This window comes from Ruditapes philippinarum, unplaced genomic scaffold (genome assembly GCF_026571515.1).
Source record: "Ruditapes philippinarum isolate M1 unplaced genomic scaffold, ASM2657151v2 ctg3787_1_1_1_1, whole genome shotgun sequence".
NCBI classification, from domain to species: domain Eukaryota; kingdom Metazoa; phylum Mollusca; class Bivalvia; order Venerida; family Veneridae; genus Ruditapes; species Ruditapes philippinarum.
Genome location: NW_026861830.1, coordinates 47537 through 64911, shown reverse-complemented (window position 1 = coordinate 64911; position 17375 = coordinate 47537). Strand labels below are relative to the sequence as shown.

The 17375-nt window shown below is 34.2% G+C and overlaps 2 protein-coding genes across 3 annotated transcripts in view; one reads left to right on the top strand and one right to left on the bottom strand.

Annotated features, from left to right (window-relative positions):
* LOC132716972 (guanine nucleotide-binding protein G(o) subunit alpha-like) overlaps nt 1-1648 on the bottom strand; it is a 34552-nt gene extending 32904 nt beyond the window's left edge. Inside the window, exons 1-2 of the mRNA XM_060700317.1 lie at nt 1577-1648; nt 1128-1330 (exon numbers count right to left, since the gene is read on the bottom strand). Coding sequence (XP_060556300.1) covers nt 1128-1251 — 124 coding nt within the window. The 5' untranslated portion in view covers nt 1252-1330; nt 1577-1648. The remainder of the gene's footprint in view (nt 1-1127; nt 1331-1576) is intronic.
* Nucleotides 1649-1763: 115 nt separating this feature from the next.
* LOC132716970 (thymidine kinase 2, mitochondrial-like) lies at nt 1764-17193 on the top strand. 2 transcript variants are annotated; one of them, XM_060700316.1, is made up of 11 exons: nt 1764-1990; nt 2189-2401; nt 5698-5750; nt 6050-6124; nt 6583-6636; nt 10146-10235; nt 10670-10743; nt 12211-12299; nt 12892-12971; nt 13128-13208; nt 13492-17193. In XM_060700316.1, exons 2-11 carry the CDS (start codon nt 2197-2199, stop codon nt 13576-13578), a joined length of 888 nt encoding a protein of 295 aa, XP_060556299.1. In that variant the 5' UTR covers nt 1764-1990; nt 2189-2196; the 3' UTR covers nt 13579-17193. The 2 variants fall into 2 exon arrangements, with proteins under 2 accessions (XP_060556299.1, XP_060556298.1); XM_060700315.1 differs by having other exon boundaries at nt 1764-2401.
* Nucleotides 17194-17375: the final 182 nt, after the last annotated feature.

The following is a 17375-nucleotide window of genomic DNA, read 5'->3' as shown; positions in this document are numbered from 1 at the left end:
TGACCCAGGTTCAATTCCCGGACAGCGCAGGTCACTTTTGTTCTGATTGATGAAATATTTTCTACGGTCATTCGCACTGTACCTCTGTACTCGCATGTACAGAAGTTTCAGTTCCTTGTGGAAATGAAGGCATTAAACTGCTTGACATCCTGCCCAGGAACAATGCGGTGGCTGAACTGTGCTCTGGTTAATTCAATGTGGCTTACTGCAGTGATCTGGAGTGAAAACTACCAACACCACCACCATGTGAGTTTAACAATGCTGACATAAAACTTAGCTAAAAACAACTGAATGATACAGGTGATGATGATTTTCTTTTGCATGTAACCAATGTAACTGTTTCTATGTGCCAGCTAAACCCTGATTTTTTAAATACTGGTACTGATAGCCCTTAAATTATAAGACAATTCCATTGAATTTAGCAGGATACTGCAGTTTTAAAATGTAATATAATACATTTCAGTTTTTGAAAAAAAAGGACAATCCCTCATATCATATATTTTCATCACATTCCATACATTTTAATGGTCATACCATGTGCCTGTGGCTGAGGTGATCATAGAAAATACACCTTTAGTGTTGTAAGATGATTATCATAGCTCATTTCTATTTTGATAATTATGCTTCATGTCACTATGAAGCTTGTCAATAAATAGGACCTAACACATGCATTAACAAACCTTGTTGTTAAATCTGGACCCTCTAGGTATGGAGATTTGATACACATTTGTCCTGTTTATCTTCTCAATGAATACATCTTTTGTATATTTCAATTATATTCTATGTAACATTATACATATGTACTGAGTGATGATGAATCAAAGCAAATAAATCCAGACTTAATTGAGATTTCTTTTCTTTCTTTTGTTTAACAAAAAAAGTAACATTATTTCATAAGTGGATGCTGTATATAATTACTGCTTTACAGATAAAATTAAAACTTTTCTCACAATATTAATTAATGTCATGTTAACATTAAAATGTATTATAATTATAACTCTTCATCAAACTTCATCACAATTAGTGAGTGACATCTCTAAATTATGTGCCAATAGATCAACGTTTAATGTCTGGAAAAAAACTTTTTATACACATATTACTATTATTTGTTCAATGTTGAGGCTTACCTAAAAGCAGAATTTTTATAGTGTTCCCTTCCTCTTTAGCCCATGTCTGGATCCGTCTATCTATTTCAGCACTCCGGGCTCGAGCCTTCAGTTCCTCTTGATCTAAACTCAGACAAGTGCCCATAACTTATTAATTTCCTACATGTTCCCAATTAAAATCCAACACACAAATTGACAGACAAATTTCTCCTATCTTTACAAGACTGAAAAAAAGCAAATCGTTGTCACTAGGTCGATTTGACAAGTAAATCTTTTACATCCGATTATTGATTTTCTCTTGTAAAACTAAAATAGGATATTTATATCTTATGCCAAGGCACTTTATAAATCAAATCACTACAAATTACCTATTCACTCATTACACAAATTATAGTATATAAAATATATGTATGTATATATTTCATTTAACTATAAATGCAAATGCATTTTCACATTTATTGTTTACTCACAATTATGTAAATTAAGACAACTTCCGTAAACATTTACGTTTCACTTTTACACGTAAGTTACCATAATTGTGTACTGAGGTCAACTCACCTGAGACGGCCTGTCCCAAAGTAACCAATCGGAGCGTGAGAAAATTTCACGGTGGGCGGAGTATAATGGTGAATTGACATGTGACCTTTTTGTGACAGTCAACCGTGCAAGGGAGACAACCTGTACTCTTAGTCCGAGAAGATGTGAAAAATGAAAGTAATGGACTCCAAGCATTAAAGAGTGATAATTATGCCACTTGAAAAGGATGAGAGCCTCCACCAGTGATTTAACATTGTGGAATAAATCAGACATGGAACTACTGTAATGAAATGTAATGATGCTGAGATGCTGACTTTGCAGAACTATACTATGCACATGGTGAACGGGTATTTTAAATATTGCTGACCTTACAATCTGATAGTGATATTGTATTATTTATTGTATTTAGAATCAAGACCGGTTTTTTATTAACTCGGTTTCTGAAAAATGATCACTTAGTCTTTTGCTGATTTTCTAACTGATAAACTCAAATTAATCAGTTAATTAGATACCTGCTAAATTATCTCCCTTGGGTGTGTTGATAGATGGCGCAATGTGTGTATTGTCTATCCAATCAATTCGAGCGACCTTCGGGTCATACACATTGGCGGCATTTACAAGATCTTTTGGTGGGAATACACAACGCGCCAGGATTACAGCCACAAAGAAGTGTAGAAAAAATTTCTGGACAAGGTCTTTCCACTCAAGTGCTGAAGAAATGTTGGGGTCCAATCAACTGAAGAAACTTAGATCTAAAGGTAAGTCATGAAAAATATAATGATTTTGTTGATTTTATTGTTAAATCAGAAAAAAATTTTGGTCATGTCAATGGCTTTTAACTTTTATGGATTTGAAAGTTCTTGAATTATCAAGGCAGATTCACTAAGTCTTTTGTAAGTGTAACATACTAAGTAATAATTTATTTTGCTATATAGATCTAGATCAAGTTCTTTTTATTCAGATGAATAGATAGATCTAGTTGTTTTGTGGATATTGTCTGCATTCTGGCCAATCTGGGTCAATGTTTGAAAAAGCAATTTCATTATCCACAGGCGGCCATGATTCGCTATGTTGAATGAATTTGGCAGGTCTATACATTTAATAATAAGTTCGATGTTTAGAAAGAAATATCTAATTGTTTTCTTTCTGACTGAACATCTCCCTTAATTGGGAAGAGGCCTTAACCTCTTGATATGGGGGGAAATAACTAGAGTGGTTGGACCAATGCTCGGCGCATACCAATGCTCGGCGTAAAAATATTTTTTTTAGAATATCTGAAAATGTCTCTAGTTATCTCCGATTTAGGTCACTGGTGCTTTTATTTACATCTTTCACCATTTTATCCTAGTCTGGCTGGTGTGGGTTCACTGCTGGTAAAGTCACGTGACAATGCTAATAGCAGACGAACAACCGTATGTAATCCCCAACATATAAATTATTAAAATCTTTTAACACTATAGTTTTGGGGCTGTAAAATTTAAACTAAAAGTTGGGTACTTGTAAATGTATGAACCTAATTTAATTATTACAATTTATTCAATATGTTTTCTTCATACGATAAAAAAGAGATTTTATTCGAAAAACAATCCTGCATCATGTTGTATTGTACGCCGAGCTATGGTACAATTTCACGCAAACCACTCTTGTTTATCCGGACTATCTGTAGCTCCAGCCATGCACATCATTATGTGATTAGCGAATTTTACACAATGGCTATTTAAAACAATATCATCGGTCTTGAAAATGGACATATAACATTGAGGTTTGTTGATTTGAATTTGCCATATCAAATATTAGTGATTATTCTAGCGCGGAATGACAGGGCGCTCCGCCCTGCCCCTTTTTAGGTCCGCCCTTTTGCCTCTAAACACCGCCCGTATACTGAAATGCGCCCCGCTGCCCTCTTTTACCTGTACCCAATCAATATGTATAAGATAGATCTACATAAAAAACCTGTCAATCACTTATCTATAAGATAAGATTATGATGTTGACACGTTCCAATATACAAACCTGGTGCCCCACGGCGATAACAATTGACTGACCGATGTGAAGTGGGCCGTGTGAAGCGGCCCCGTGTGAAGTGGTTTCGATCAAATTAGCTATGTTTGCAACAGTTTGAAATGATTTGTAAGGAACATTACCGACTGATTGATAATCCGTGGTCATTAACTGATTAAAATGGCAATGATTTACGGACACAATCGAATTGTAATGCATTCGCTTATTTGTTTGTATGTCGGTAAAAATTCGTATAATGTACAACTTACAAGTACAGGTAATTACAATTAATTATTTACACATATTAATCTCTATAATTGCGTAAAGAATCTTTAAAGTCATAAGGATGGGTGTTATGGTTTCATTAATTAGTTGTTCATTTGAGAAACAAAATGCCGTCTGCGAAAAGGAAATTTGCAGAAATTGAAAAAGAGCGTGCGAAAATTCGCAAAACAAACCACAGTATTTCCTCTTTTTTGGAGCTAAAGAAAGGTACGATAAAAGTTATTTACATTTGCTAAGAATCGATTTTAAATGTGTTTCTCCCTTGCAATTCAACATTTATATAAAAGGAGGTGAATGAAATAATTTGTGTACGAAGCCACTACACTAGCAGTACGGCCCTGGACTGAAGTACGGTCCTGTACTGCCGTACTGCAAGCCGTTCGTTACATAGACTGTTTAGACTAATCGTACGGTAATTTTACAGAAAATAAACAAAGACAATTATGAGTAAGCGAATATTTGTCTCTAGCTGTAAGACATTTTAATGAATTGAATGAATTATTAATCTACAGATTAACCGTTTTTCTGCGGTTGAAAGTCGGGAGATTTTTTTATGAAATAGTACAGTAACAACTACAGTTAGAATCTATTAGTCACCTGTAAAATCATATGTGAAAAATAATTATAAATTGCAAGATAATGACAATTTGTAATCAATTTCAATCAATTCGAAATTAGATTTACTTTATAAAGATAAAATCGTTGGTTTTTCTTTGAACATCTCTGTACAGAGTACAGTACATGATAATTTTTTTTAGCTAAATGTGACTGTTATTGTGAAATATAAAAGATGACTGAAGTAATTTCAATAACTTGAAATTGTTTTATAACCCAAATTTAATTAGAAAATTAACCAGTCTTTCAATATTATTACAGAGTGACCTAAAGTAACGAACCAATTATCACTGCTCAAAGCACAGATTCAAATAATGAAACAAATTCCAAGTTATGAAAGTTTTTAACATGAAACCTTAAAATTTACATAAAATGTGACACTGTAAATGTAGCCCTGCAATAAAGTCATTGATACAAATATATACAGACAGTACAATTCTTTCATTCAAATATAATTTCCATGAGCTTTAAATCTATAAAAATAGGACAGAGGACAGTCATGAGAAAATCACTTTTTTGCCAGGGTGGCATACAGAACTATTCACCTTCTTGAGGTACATGCAGCTATTATTTCAGTCACAAACAGTTCTTAGTTTATCTGTCTTGGTTTTAAGCTGTGCCACTTTTTAACAGTTCTCTAGGTATTTATCATTTCTGTGAATCATAAGAAGCTGATGCACACTATTGACACTATCACCATAAATATAGAAAATAAACAACACACTAAACCAAGTAACCAGAAAGTGTTGAGATAAAGGGAGGTAATAAATCTACTGATAAGATATGAGTTATCTGACCATGATTATCATAACGGTCATAAACTATCTGTATTGACACATTTTCCACCCTGCCTCTTTTTGATGCCTCCCTGCCCCTTTTTCAAGTCTAGAATAATCACTAAATATAGTATTTTTACGCCGAGCGATGGTCCGCCCACTCTACTACAGATGCTAACTTGGGAAGTTATAAAGTTATGAAGATTTATATTCAGTTTTTTGGGAAAACTGCATGACTTTAAAGAACATCCCAAATAAAAACACTAAAGAGGGATTGGATTTTTTTTTTCGAATCAGATGTAACTGCTATTATTGACAGAATTTCAAGTTCCAGTGCAATGACTGAAACATCTTTGAACTTTAAATTTCACATTTCAGTGCTCAATGAAGAAAATATCCAGATTCCACTGAAGCCTGGAAGTAAATATACAGTAAGTACATTTACTCCATTGGTATGACATTGTACATGTTATTGTTTTGTTGAGTCTTATTTGGTATACAGTTACAGGCCTCTTTTTTTCTATTACATGATATAACCACAAAGCATCAACTTCACATGTATATTTTAAAAGATTATGGTTGTTACTTTATTATGTACAAAAAAACACATGAACTATTTATTTAATGTTTGCATTCTTTCAACCATTATTGAGATAAATCAATTTTAAAATACTTCTTCCTAAAAAATGTATACCTAAATGTTACACATTTTTCTCATATTTTTATTCAGGTCTCTATTGAGGGTAATATAGGATGTGGCAAAACCACTCTACTAGAGTATTTCAAGTCTTCCAAAGTTGTTGAGGTATAGTAACACTGCCATTGATATCGTCAGAAGTTATGCAGTCTATATAAAGACCAGTCTGCACGGCTCTGTGGTTTGGCCTGATACTGTCTCCAGCTAGTTTTCAGAATTTTTAGTATGAAAACCATTTAAGTTAGGAAAAGAAATATGTACATTCAATGATTAAATGCATGAATGGCCTAAGGTTGCATAAAATCAGGAGCTACAAGGTGCTGTTGGCAATGGACACATGGTTCTGAAACACAAGTCTATTTTAACATCAATATGTTATCTTCTGTTTCAACATGGATCTATGATTGTTTATCAGTAAATAGATTCAAAGACCATGATGAAGTGCTGTATTTAAAAAAAGATGTTTTAAAGGTTCTTATAACTTCCTTAGATTTTTAAATCTGACAGCTTAATTAATCTATTATTCTTTCATTAGAGTGATAATTAAATTGTACGGCATGTTTCAGGCAATAAAAGAGCCAGTAAGTCAATGGACAAATGTACAGGGACATAATGCATTGGTAAGAGTAAATTTGTGTTTATTTTTTGTTTGTTGATTAATAGTGAAGATACCTGTGCACAGGATAGTATTTTGATTTGCAGAGAACAGCCATGATTAGATGATTGAATTAAATGTTTATTTACATGGGTGCAAGTTTTCCGGCATGTGCCGGAAGTTCCGGTTTTTCACGTGCCGGAGGGATCATTTTTGCAAATCACGTAAATCCGTTGAGATATTTGGAGGGGTATGGTGCGGGTCTACTCTTTCAAACTGAGAAGTACCACCGATTAGAAGTTCATAATCGAGAACGCTATGTAACAAACGGATGCTCACGGTTGTTCTCGAAGCCTCAATAGTAAACTTTCGCGGAAACTGCCGATAGTTTCCGAAGATATACGAGATGTTTACGAAAACATGTATTATTAATCCCGGCATGCAATTTTATCCGTGAATTTATTACAACGATTTAGATTGGCGCGCTAATTATAATCATCCAATGAAAAAGCGGCTTCGTTACCGATTCGGCTACAGAGTAATATGTAAACAGAAAGTAATTGTACAATTTGTTAGTCAAAATGAAGTTTCTACACGAAGGATTTAATACAAAAGATATCGAGAAGACCTCAAAAAATAAATGGAGATGGGAATGGTTGTCTGTATGTGATCGAAACGGGATAACTACGGAAACTGGCTGGAAAAGCCAGACGTGACGTTCCCGGCGTAGCTCAAGTATGGATCCAGCGGGGAAAAAAGAATTAAATGTACGCAGACGATCCAAACCATATGAAAAACAAACTTACTGTGAAACATAACCAGGCTTGTTTTAATTATCTTTTTTTGAAAACAATTTATTGTTTGTATGGAATCAGGGTCAGCTCAGCCCTAATTAAAACGTAAACTCGGTACAAATCAACTCAATTTTCAATTTATTATACCCCCGCACAACAAAGTTGTAAGGGGGGTATACTGGAATCAGCTTGTCCGTCCGGCCGTCCGTCCGGCCGTCCGTCCGGCCGTCGGTTTTTTCTTGTCCGCCCAATAACTTAAGATTCCTTTGACCCTTAGTCTTCATATTTGGCATGGAGGTTAGTCATGATAAGTAGATGACCCCTATTGATTTGAGGTCACTAGGTCAAAGGTCAAGGTCACAGGGGCCTTGACTTCAAAAAGCTTGTCCGCCAATAACTTAAGATTCCTTTGACCCTTAGTCTTCATATTTGGCATGAAGGTTAGTCATGATTAGTAGATGACCCCTATTGATTTTGAGGTCACTAGGTCAAAGGTCAAGGTCACAGGGGCCTTGACTTCAAAAAAGCTTGTCCGCCCAATAACTTAAGATTCCTTTGACCTACAGTCGTCATATTTGGCATGGAGGTTAGTCATGATAAGTAGATGACCCCTATTGATTTTGAGGTCACTAGGTCAAAGGTCAAGGTCACAGGGGCCTTGACTTCAAAAAAGCTTGTCCGCCCAATAACTTAAGATTCCTTTGACCCTTAGTCTTCATATTTGGCATGGAGGTTAGTCATGATTAGTAGATGACCCCTATTGATTTTGAGGTCACTAGGTCAAAGGTCAAGGTCACAGGGGCCTTGACTTCAAAAAGCTTGTCCGCCCAATAACTTAAGATTCCTTTGACCTACAGTCGTCATATTTGGCATGGAGGTTAGTCATGATAAGTAGATGACCCCTATTGATTTTGAGGTCACTAGGTCAAAGGTCAAGGTCACAGGGGCCTTGACTTCAAAAAGCTTGTCCGCCCAATAACTTAAGATTCCTTTGACCTACAGTCGTCATATTTGGCATGGAGGTTAGTCATGATAAGTAGATGACCCCTATTGATTTTGAGGTCACTAGGTCAAAGGTCAAGGTCACAGGGGCCTTGACTTAAAAAAGCTTGTCTGCCCAATAACTTAAGATTCCTTTGACCCTTAGTCTTCATATTTGGCATGGAGGTTAGTCATGATTAGTAGATGACCCCCATTGATTTTGAGGTCACTAGGTCAAAGGTCAAGGTCACAGGGGCCTTGACTTAAAAAAGCTTGTCCGCCCAATAACTTAAGATTCCTTTGACCCTTAGTCTTTATATTTGGCATGGAGGTTAGTCATGATTAGTAGATGACCCCTATTGATTTTGAGGTCACCAGGTCAAAGGTCAAGGTCACAGGGGCCTTGACTTCAAAAAGCTTGTCCGCCCAATAACTTAAGATTCCTTTGACCTACAGTCGCCATATTTGGCATGGAGGTTAGTCATGATCAGTAGATGACCTCTATTGATTTTGAGGTCACCAGGTCAAAGGTCAAGGTCACAGGGACTTTGACTTCAAAAACGTTATCTGCCCAATAACTTTAGATTCCTTTGACCCACAGTCTTCATATTTGACATGGATGTTGATCATGATTAGTAGATGACCCCTTTTGATTTTGAGGTCACTGGATCAAAGGTCAAGGTCATAGGGACTTTGACTTCAAAAAGTTTGTCCACCCATTAACTTAAGATTCCTTTGACCCACAGTCTTCATATTTGGTATGGATGTTGATCATGACTATAAGGTGACCCCTATTGATTTTGAGGTCACTGGGTCAAAGGTCAAGGTCACAGGGACCTTGACAAAAAAAAAGCTTTTCTTCTCAATTGCTAAAGAATGTCCTGTCCGCAATGTATTGATTTTGACATTTTCACATTTGAAGCATGTAGAATACATAACTTAGCAATGCACTGGCTTAGTCACCTCAGATTTGGCAGGGAGGTTGTCCTTGAGCTCTAAATGGCCACTGTTGATTCTGACAAAGTGGTATGCGGGGGTATTCACGCCATGATAGTGGCAGTTCTAGTTTATATATTGGTTTGTTTTATCACTCTTTACAGTTGGAACCACAATATTAAATAGTGGAAACAATATATGAATGCACATTTCTTTTTGTGTTGAAATGTTTTAGTTTATATAATTAAGAAAAAGAGAGAGAAAAGAAGAAAATACTTATGTGAGCAAGATTTAAGTGAAAATACTTTACTACAGTATGTATGTTATCTGGCATGTAATCATTCAAGGGAATTGCATTTTAGGCCTTCAAATGTGCTATAATGCAGGAGCTTCCGGGGGCCTCCGGCCCCCTGGACCCCTGGCCGGGCGTTGCCTTGTACCCACCGGGGGCCCTTGCGGCCCCCTGGCCCCCAAACATATAGTTCAGGTTTTTAAAAAATTTTAACTTGCACCCATGTATTTATTATCTGATTATTACTGTTTATTGAATTATTTCCAAGCTGTACACATTGCACTTTGTCATAACAAGATACAACGGTCTAGTTCAAGCATCTTCAAGATGACTATAACAATTGAAAAACCTTCTTGATAAGGATCTGATTTAATAAATTATTCTGTTAAGATTTATATTTGAAATTTACCACTTACTTTTAAGCATTGTAACATTTCAATAATCTTGCAGAACAATGATAATTTTAACAGGAAATAAAATTAAAGCTGTAGAGTATGGTCATTTAATAGATGTATTTTTTTTCTGTTGCAGCAACTGTTATATGAAGATCCATCCAGATGGAGTTTTTCATTTAACATATATGCTCAGCTTACCAGGGTCCAGATGCATACAAAACCACATGTAAGTAGATTATTATTTATACAGAATACCATATGCTGTGATTCTTAATTGTTAGTCCCCTACCAGATTCCTTGCAGTGGATTAGAGGTGTACTCTTCTCAGAGGACAGTTTCCTTATTTATCACAGTTAATGAGTTTGTGTATTGCATTGCCTTGAATGAAACCTGGCAATACCAGTAACCTTGAGTTGCTTATGCAGTTCAGACCGGATGCTTAGGGTTGTAGGTATTACATCCTTAAGGCATGGTTATGGAAAATGTATGGAATAGATTTTTTACAGATGTTTAGTATTCTTTCACTTTGAGAACCTTTCTATAAGCAAAAAGATATATGTATTTGCAACATAAGGATTTTCTCTTTACCTTATAAATAATTTCTATTGTATTTAAACATTTATAGGCATTACATTGTTCTCACTTTACTTTCATTCACAGAATAAGCAGGTCAAAATGCTAGAAAGGTCCTTATTTAGTACAAGACACTGTTTTGTTGAAAATGATTACAGAAAGTAAGTATTAAAATATTTCTTTGAATAAGAGTATAAAATTATTTTAAAGAATGATAAACACCAGCTAAAATGTTTGACTATTTGTTTTGTTGTGTATTGTATTTCTTGTTACAATACAACATTTTTCACACTTTGATTTTTAGCTCGACTTTTCTATGAAAAGGGGAGCTATCCTACTCGCCCCGGCGTCGGCGTCGGCGTTAGCGTTGGCGTCACACCTTGGTTAAGTTTTTCGTACCACCCCACTTTATTTCAGAAGTATTACAAGTATGGCTTTGAAACTTACCATACTTGTTCACCATCATAACCTCCATCTACAGACAAGAGTACATAACTCTGTCAAGGTTTTTGACAGAATTATGGCCCTTTTTTGACTTAGAAAGTGTATTGAGCTTGGTTAAGTTTTTTGTACCACCTCACTTTATTTCAAAACCATTGGAGGTATTGCTTTGAAACTGACCATACTTGTTTACCATCACGACCTTCATCAACAGACAAGAGACATAACTCTGTCAAGGTTTTTGACAGAATTAATGCCCCTTTTTTGACTTAGAAAATACATTGAATATGGGTCAAATCCACTTATTGCCTTAACCCTTTGAGATATTGCTTTGAAACTTTTAATGCTATTTCACATCATTACCCCCATCTGTATGCAAGAGAAGGTAACTCTGTCAAGGATTTGTTTTAAAAATTAAGGCCTTTTATCGACTTAGAATCTTGGTTAAGTTTTTAGTACCAGTCCACTTTTTGACTGAACTGTTTGAGATATTAATTTGAAAGTTGGAATACTTGTTTACCATCATGGTCCCAAAACATGGGCAGGAGAAGGTAATTCTGTTAAGGATTTTATTTGAATTATGGCCCTTTTTCACTTAGAAACTCAGTTAAGATTTTCATTCTTGTCCACTTGTTGACTTAACCATTTGAGATATTACTTTGGAAGTTGGAGTTCTTATGTGCCATCATGAGACCTATCTGTAAGCAAGAGAAGATAACTCTGTGAAAATGTTTCTTGATTTGTACTTAGAAATTCCTAGTTAAAGTCTTGTGTGCCCTTAACTGTCAAAGTTTTGTTTTATAGGCAAGCACTAAAAAAGTCGAGCGCGCTGTCCTTCTGACAGCTCTTGTTTAAGTTCTTAGAAGACTGAAGTTTAAAGATTTTGTAAAGTTCTTCTTATTTGATATTCAAGGTTTAAAAAAGACATGCTTCATCTACTGGCTATGATAACTGACCTTTCCCACCAGTTAAAGGTTAGGTGGAACATGCATGCTGTCTGACCAGACAGAAATGTTAGCTGCTAATAATTAAGTTATTTAAGCATTTTGTTATGAAAATCAGAATTGTCCCTCATATTGAGAACTGTCGGACTGCTCTAGAAACAAAGCATTATAAAAATGTAGCATATTATTGGTAAATCATCTTTATATGTGGATATAAAATGTATAATGTATGTAAAATTTCAGTGAGACAATAAATGGTTTGGAGTATGAAATATTGAACAAATGGTTCGAGTATCTGACTGAAATGCCTGGCACTGGAGTAGATCTTATTGGTAAGTTTCTTACAATTATCTCCCTTAACCAAGGTTATGTTATTATTTAAAGTTTGTGTAAAGCTGTAAAAACCATAATAGTTGCACTCTTCTAAATTTGAATTTGATATGATCTTTAATAACAAGATATTTCAGTGATTTTTCTCACTTTATTGGGAAGAGGCCTTAGCCACTTGATTTTGGGGAAAATATTGCTAAAATTGCTGATTTGGGAAGTAAAAAAGCAGGTTTAAGTTCAGATTTTTGGGAAAACTGCATGCTGAAAGAAAATTTCAATTGGGAAGAAGCCTTTTATTGGAGTCTGTTATATAAGCAGGAAAATCACTGTATTTAATTTTGTAGTAAATTCCTGTGCATTAAGAGTTCGGGGCCCTTAGTATTTTACTGGGGCAAGGGACTCTCAGATAGGGGAATTTCACATCATTTCAATTAAGACAAAGTTTGTCAACAACAATATAAGTGTTACATATTTTATTTTGCAAGCATTTCAGTAAGATATTAAAGAGGTTTTCCTGCTTGAAGAGGGTTTCTTTCAGGAAATTTTAAAGTAAAAATTATAACATTCTTTATTTTTGTACATTTTTTTATACAGTTTACTTGAGGGCTGACCCCAAGGTTTGTTATGAACGTATTAAGAAAAGATCTCGAAAAGAGGAAGCTGGAGTACCTTATGTAAGTACATGTATATAAATTTCTCTATGTTTTAAATATCTTTTGAAATGTTGTCAAATTTGATAAGTAGATAATGGTTTATTGTGAATGTATTAATAAATAGTTGCTTACAGTGTAGACTAAAGTTTTTCAATTCCTCTATATTTCTTTTCTCAGAAATTGATAGAGGATTTACATAATCTACATGAGGAATGGCTAGTTAGACAAAGCTGTGGTAAACTACCAGCCCCTGTATTAGTAAGTTACTTTCATACTTTCATTCTTTTAATATACTGTAGAGTGTTGTGTTGTCTCACTGACTGTAAAAGGGTAATGATGTTGGCAGTTATTCATAGAGTAAATAGGTTCTGATTCCAGCATACTGGAAGGCTTTTAATATACCTTTCTGCTGATTGAAAAGACTTGCTCCGGACCTAATGCAAATTATATCACTCCATTGGTCAGAGTGGCAACAGTATGATCCATGAAAAAAATAATCTATTTTGACTTATGATGAAACCTGATTTACCTTATTTTACAGGTTTTAGATGCAAATAATGAGTACCAGCAAATGACTCGTATTTATGAAGAGAAAAGACAGGAAATTTTGTGTGGCGTAAGTGCATGATAAAAACCTGACTTAGTGTGTGAAATAGACCTCATATCAGACTTAAAATCTGTGAAATGTAGAATATTTCTCACTGAATGTTGTGGCTTAGTTTGTCTTTGGAGCGAGTTGTGTGTTATGTCAGTATACATAGATATGTGAAAGTAATTTTCAAGATTGACTTTAAGATTGCTAGCCGAAAGTGATGTGTTAAGGAAAACTATTGAAAAGGAATTCATACTGAGAAGGAAACACTCGTATACAAATATAGTCTCAGGACATAGTGATTTTTTTCCTTTGGACATTTCTTTGTGTGTTATAGCACATTTTAAAATGACCATTCATAAATCAAAATCAATCCTAAACATGCAACATTTCTTTAGAGAAAGCTGTGAGTTATTGCTAGACAATTAAGAGCTATACCAAACAGATGTGATACAAAACTAGAGGAAGAATACTTTTTTGTGAATTCAGAAAAAAAGGGTACAATTATGTGTTCGATCCAAGTTATATTTATAAATTTCAATACTGATCTCTCAGGACTTATGTGGAGTGTTCATTTTATTGCTTGCATTTTATTCAGATTTTACATTTTACATATATATATACTGCTTTTTAATAGGAAGTTGAAATCGTTTTGAGCTTTGAATTTTATACAGAAGCATTTTAATATTGCCAGAACAATATTACCACTGCCAAGTAGTTGTATTTATAACATGTATATAACAATTATTGAAGGGGCCTTCAAAGCTGAGTGGTGCCAGTCACTCACTTGGAGTTGTCACTAATTGGTTGAATTTGTGAGAAACAACGATTCTTTCTTGTGAGGTAGCTGTCCAGCTATACCTTACAGAAAGTCAACATATGATTTCTATTTGGTTTGCTTGTGACTATTTTAGTATTGGGGAACTAGGTGTCTCTGCTTTTAAGTAGAAAATTTACCTTGATATATATTTTTTCATTTTTCTATTACAAATACAATTACATATTGTTCTATTACAAATACATTTAATATAGAGTCATTGTTGTACATGTGCTTATCTGTTTTATCTGTAATGATAATTTAAAACTTGATATTCTTACATGGCCAAGAATTACAGGACTTTATTATAACAGATGGTTGTTTATTTTTTACTTCAATATAATGATTATGTAGAAGAAATGAAATGAGTAATGCACCTGTCAGTTGTAACCAAAGTCCTTCCACCCTTTGTGTGAATAGCATGGTTTGCCTTGGATTTAACACTGGCGAGGCAAAGCTGTGTGGAGACAGATTGTAAAATACCAACTCAAAGCCTGGCCACCGGCCATATGATTTGGACATATCACTGGCTATTTTGGCACCAAAACAAAGCTACTCAGCCTACTGCATTGACCAGGTAGTGCTGGAACAGAAGAAACACACATTTTCCATGCCCTTCCCAGGAGGCAGGTAGGCCTTGGTTACAAAATTGTCTGATGCATTATAGAAAACTAAACTATTTTTCCATCCTCAAACCAATCATTTAATTTAAAATACCATTAAACATAATAAATATATCAGTATCTGTTTAACACAGATGTCGTGTTTTGAATGCTATGAAAGGGTTAAAATTGTATGCTACTATATATATTTCTTGCCATTTGCCATCAAAGGTGAGGTGAAAAAAATGCTCTATACTAAAAGGAAACAAGAAACTGAGTTGAGTTGCATATTTGTAATCTACATTTTTGATGTAGGTCAATGATATAATTATGTGTATGTCTCATACTTAAGAATAATTATGAACTTTGAAAATTTAAGTGGTTTTTTTTTTGTTTTTGTTTTCTCTTCATTCATCTCATCTGTATGTATATTTTATTCCACATTGTTCTATTTCCATGTGTTTTTGTACCATAATATGCATAAAATTGCTCTCCTTTTTTTGCATGTTTTCCTTAATCATTTGTTAATTCCAAATTAAATGTGAAAAAAATGTATATATAAGTAATTTTTCTTTAAAATATACAGAAAAGCAAGCATCATCTATTTTTCATCAATCATTTCATGCAAAGTATTTTTTTTATTGGATTCCAATTTACATCACTTTGATTTTATTATTTTCTCCAAGTATTTTGATGTCAAATTGGGCTTTTGTTTTCTATTTTATGTTTTGATGATGAATGTTATTATCATCATCACTTTTATGAAAAATTATCGGTAAATACAATAATTAGAATATTGATTTAACAGATTATCAAGCATTTTAGCTCAAAAATAGTAAAAAATAAAGATATGGGAAGTTTCTTATGTTTTCAATGTATTTTACATTGTTAATGTTTATTGTTTAGGAGACTCTTTTTTTATGTGGTTTGGATGTTTTTACTGAAATGGTTTACAAAATGGTAAACAATTTTAATTTTGTATGTTAATGCTCAAGTTTGGGACCATTATTTCTGGCAGCTAGCTACAAGATAAATCCTCTAAGATGTTTTATATCAATCATATACTTTTATCAGACAATATTTCTCCACATATTTCATGTATTATTCCAAACAAATGTGTTATACATGTGCTAGGTAAAATTGAATTTCTGAATGGAATAGGGCACTGATATTTTCAGTGCTGAATGCGTCTTACATTTGTGTGAAAGTGGCATGTATGTTGATAGTGTAAACTAGTCCCTGTTGTTATAAATTCATCATGATTTCTTTACAACACTTTGTCTCTTAACCATTTTATTGCTTGTATCATTCTTATCTGTCATTTCTTTCTTTTTTCTTTTCATTTAACTTGTGTATGTCTTTATTCTGTTTTTCCACCCATCTTTTAGTTAAACATAACTTCATAATTATGTAACAAAGTGTTGAAGGTTCAACTACCAAATTTTAAGATAAGATGAAATTCATTCTTAAAATATAGATATCTGAGATTACTTTGCACCTGAAAGAATTTTTTTCCCCTATATTATTTTATGTCCCTATTTTTAGCTCGTCCATTTTGAAGAAAAGGTTGAGCTTAAATGATCGCTGTGCTGTTGTCATCATACTTTAAATATTTATGAAAACAGTTTTAATCAGATGAGCCTTAACACCACATACCGTCACCTTAGTGCAGTAACGAGTTAAGTCCTAAATTTGATAGGAGTTAACCAGTGGTAACTGGGTGATTTTCTTTAGACCGGGTGGTCAAGGATAACCTACGAAAGTGCAAGCACTTATTTCCAGTAGGTTCTTTACCTCAGCAGACTCTAGAGACAGTTATGAGATACAAGGGAGCCCGGGAACCAGTCCCTAGCTCTTATTGAATAGATCCCTTGGTTCTTTTACATGCCCAGTGTATAGCACTGATACATGCGAGGATTACCTGGGTTTCGTACCAGTAAACCTCTAGGTAGGTGGGAAACACTGAAAGTGTCTCTGAAAAATCCCAAGGGTGTTACCCAGGATCAAACCCGGAACCTCAGGAGCGACAGTTAGTGGTCTAACCAACTGATCCACCTATTAGTGGTTGTACTAAGGTGATGATACAGTGAGTGCTCTTGTTGTTTACAATGTCTGTATTTATTGTTTGTATAGATGGAAAAGATGTCTTGTACTTTTTAGAATTTGTTAAGAATGACTGTATTTTTTTGTTAAGAATGACTGTATTTGTACATGTAGTATGTGTAGATGGAGTTTTTGTACTTTTGTTTAGATATTTATAACTTGTATCCAAAACCTTTATTAAGGGTTAGAGGAATAATAAATTATTATAAGAAAGCAAGAAATATGTTGTGTTATATTTAATAAGTTTTATTCATTACTTTCCCAAAATCTAGATTTACTTTCAATGGATAAAGAAATTATAAATGTAGAAA

Bases quoted from the DNA above. Each gene is read 5' to 3' on its own strand.
- LOC132716970 (XM_060700316.1), top strand. From the start codon at position 2,197: ATGTGTGTATTGTCTATCCAATCAATTCGAGCGACCTTCGGGTCATAC. The intron at 6,125-6,582 runs GTATAGTAACAC...GGCATGTTTCAG, and splicing joins AGTCTTCCAAAGTTGTTGAG to GCAATAAAAGAGCCAGTAAG. The intron at 10,744-12,210 runs GTAAGTATTAAA...GTAAAATTTCAG, and splicing joins GTTGAAAATGATTACAGAAA to TGAGACAATAAATGGTTTGG.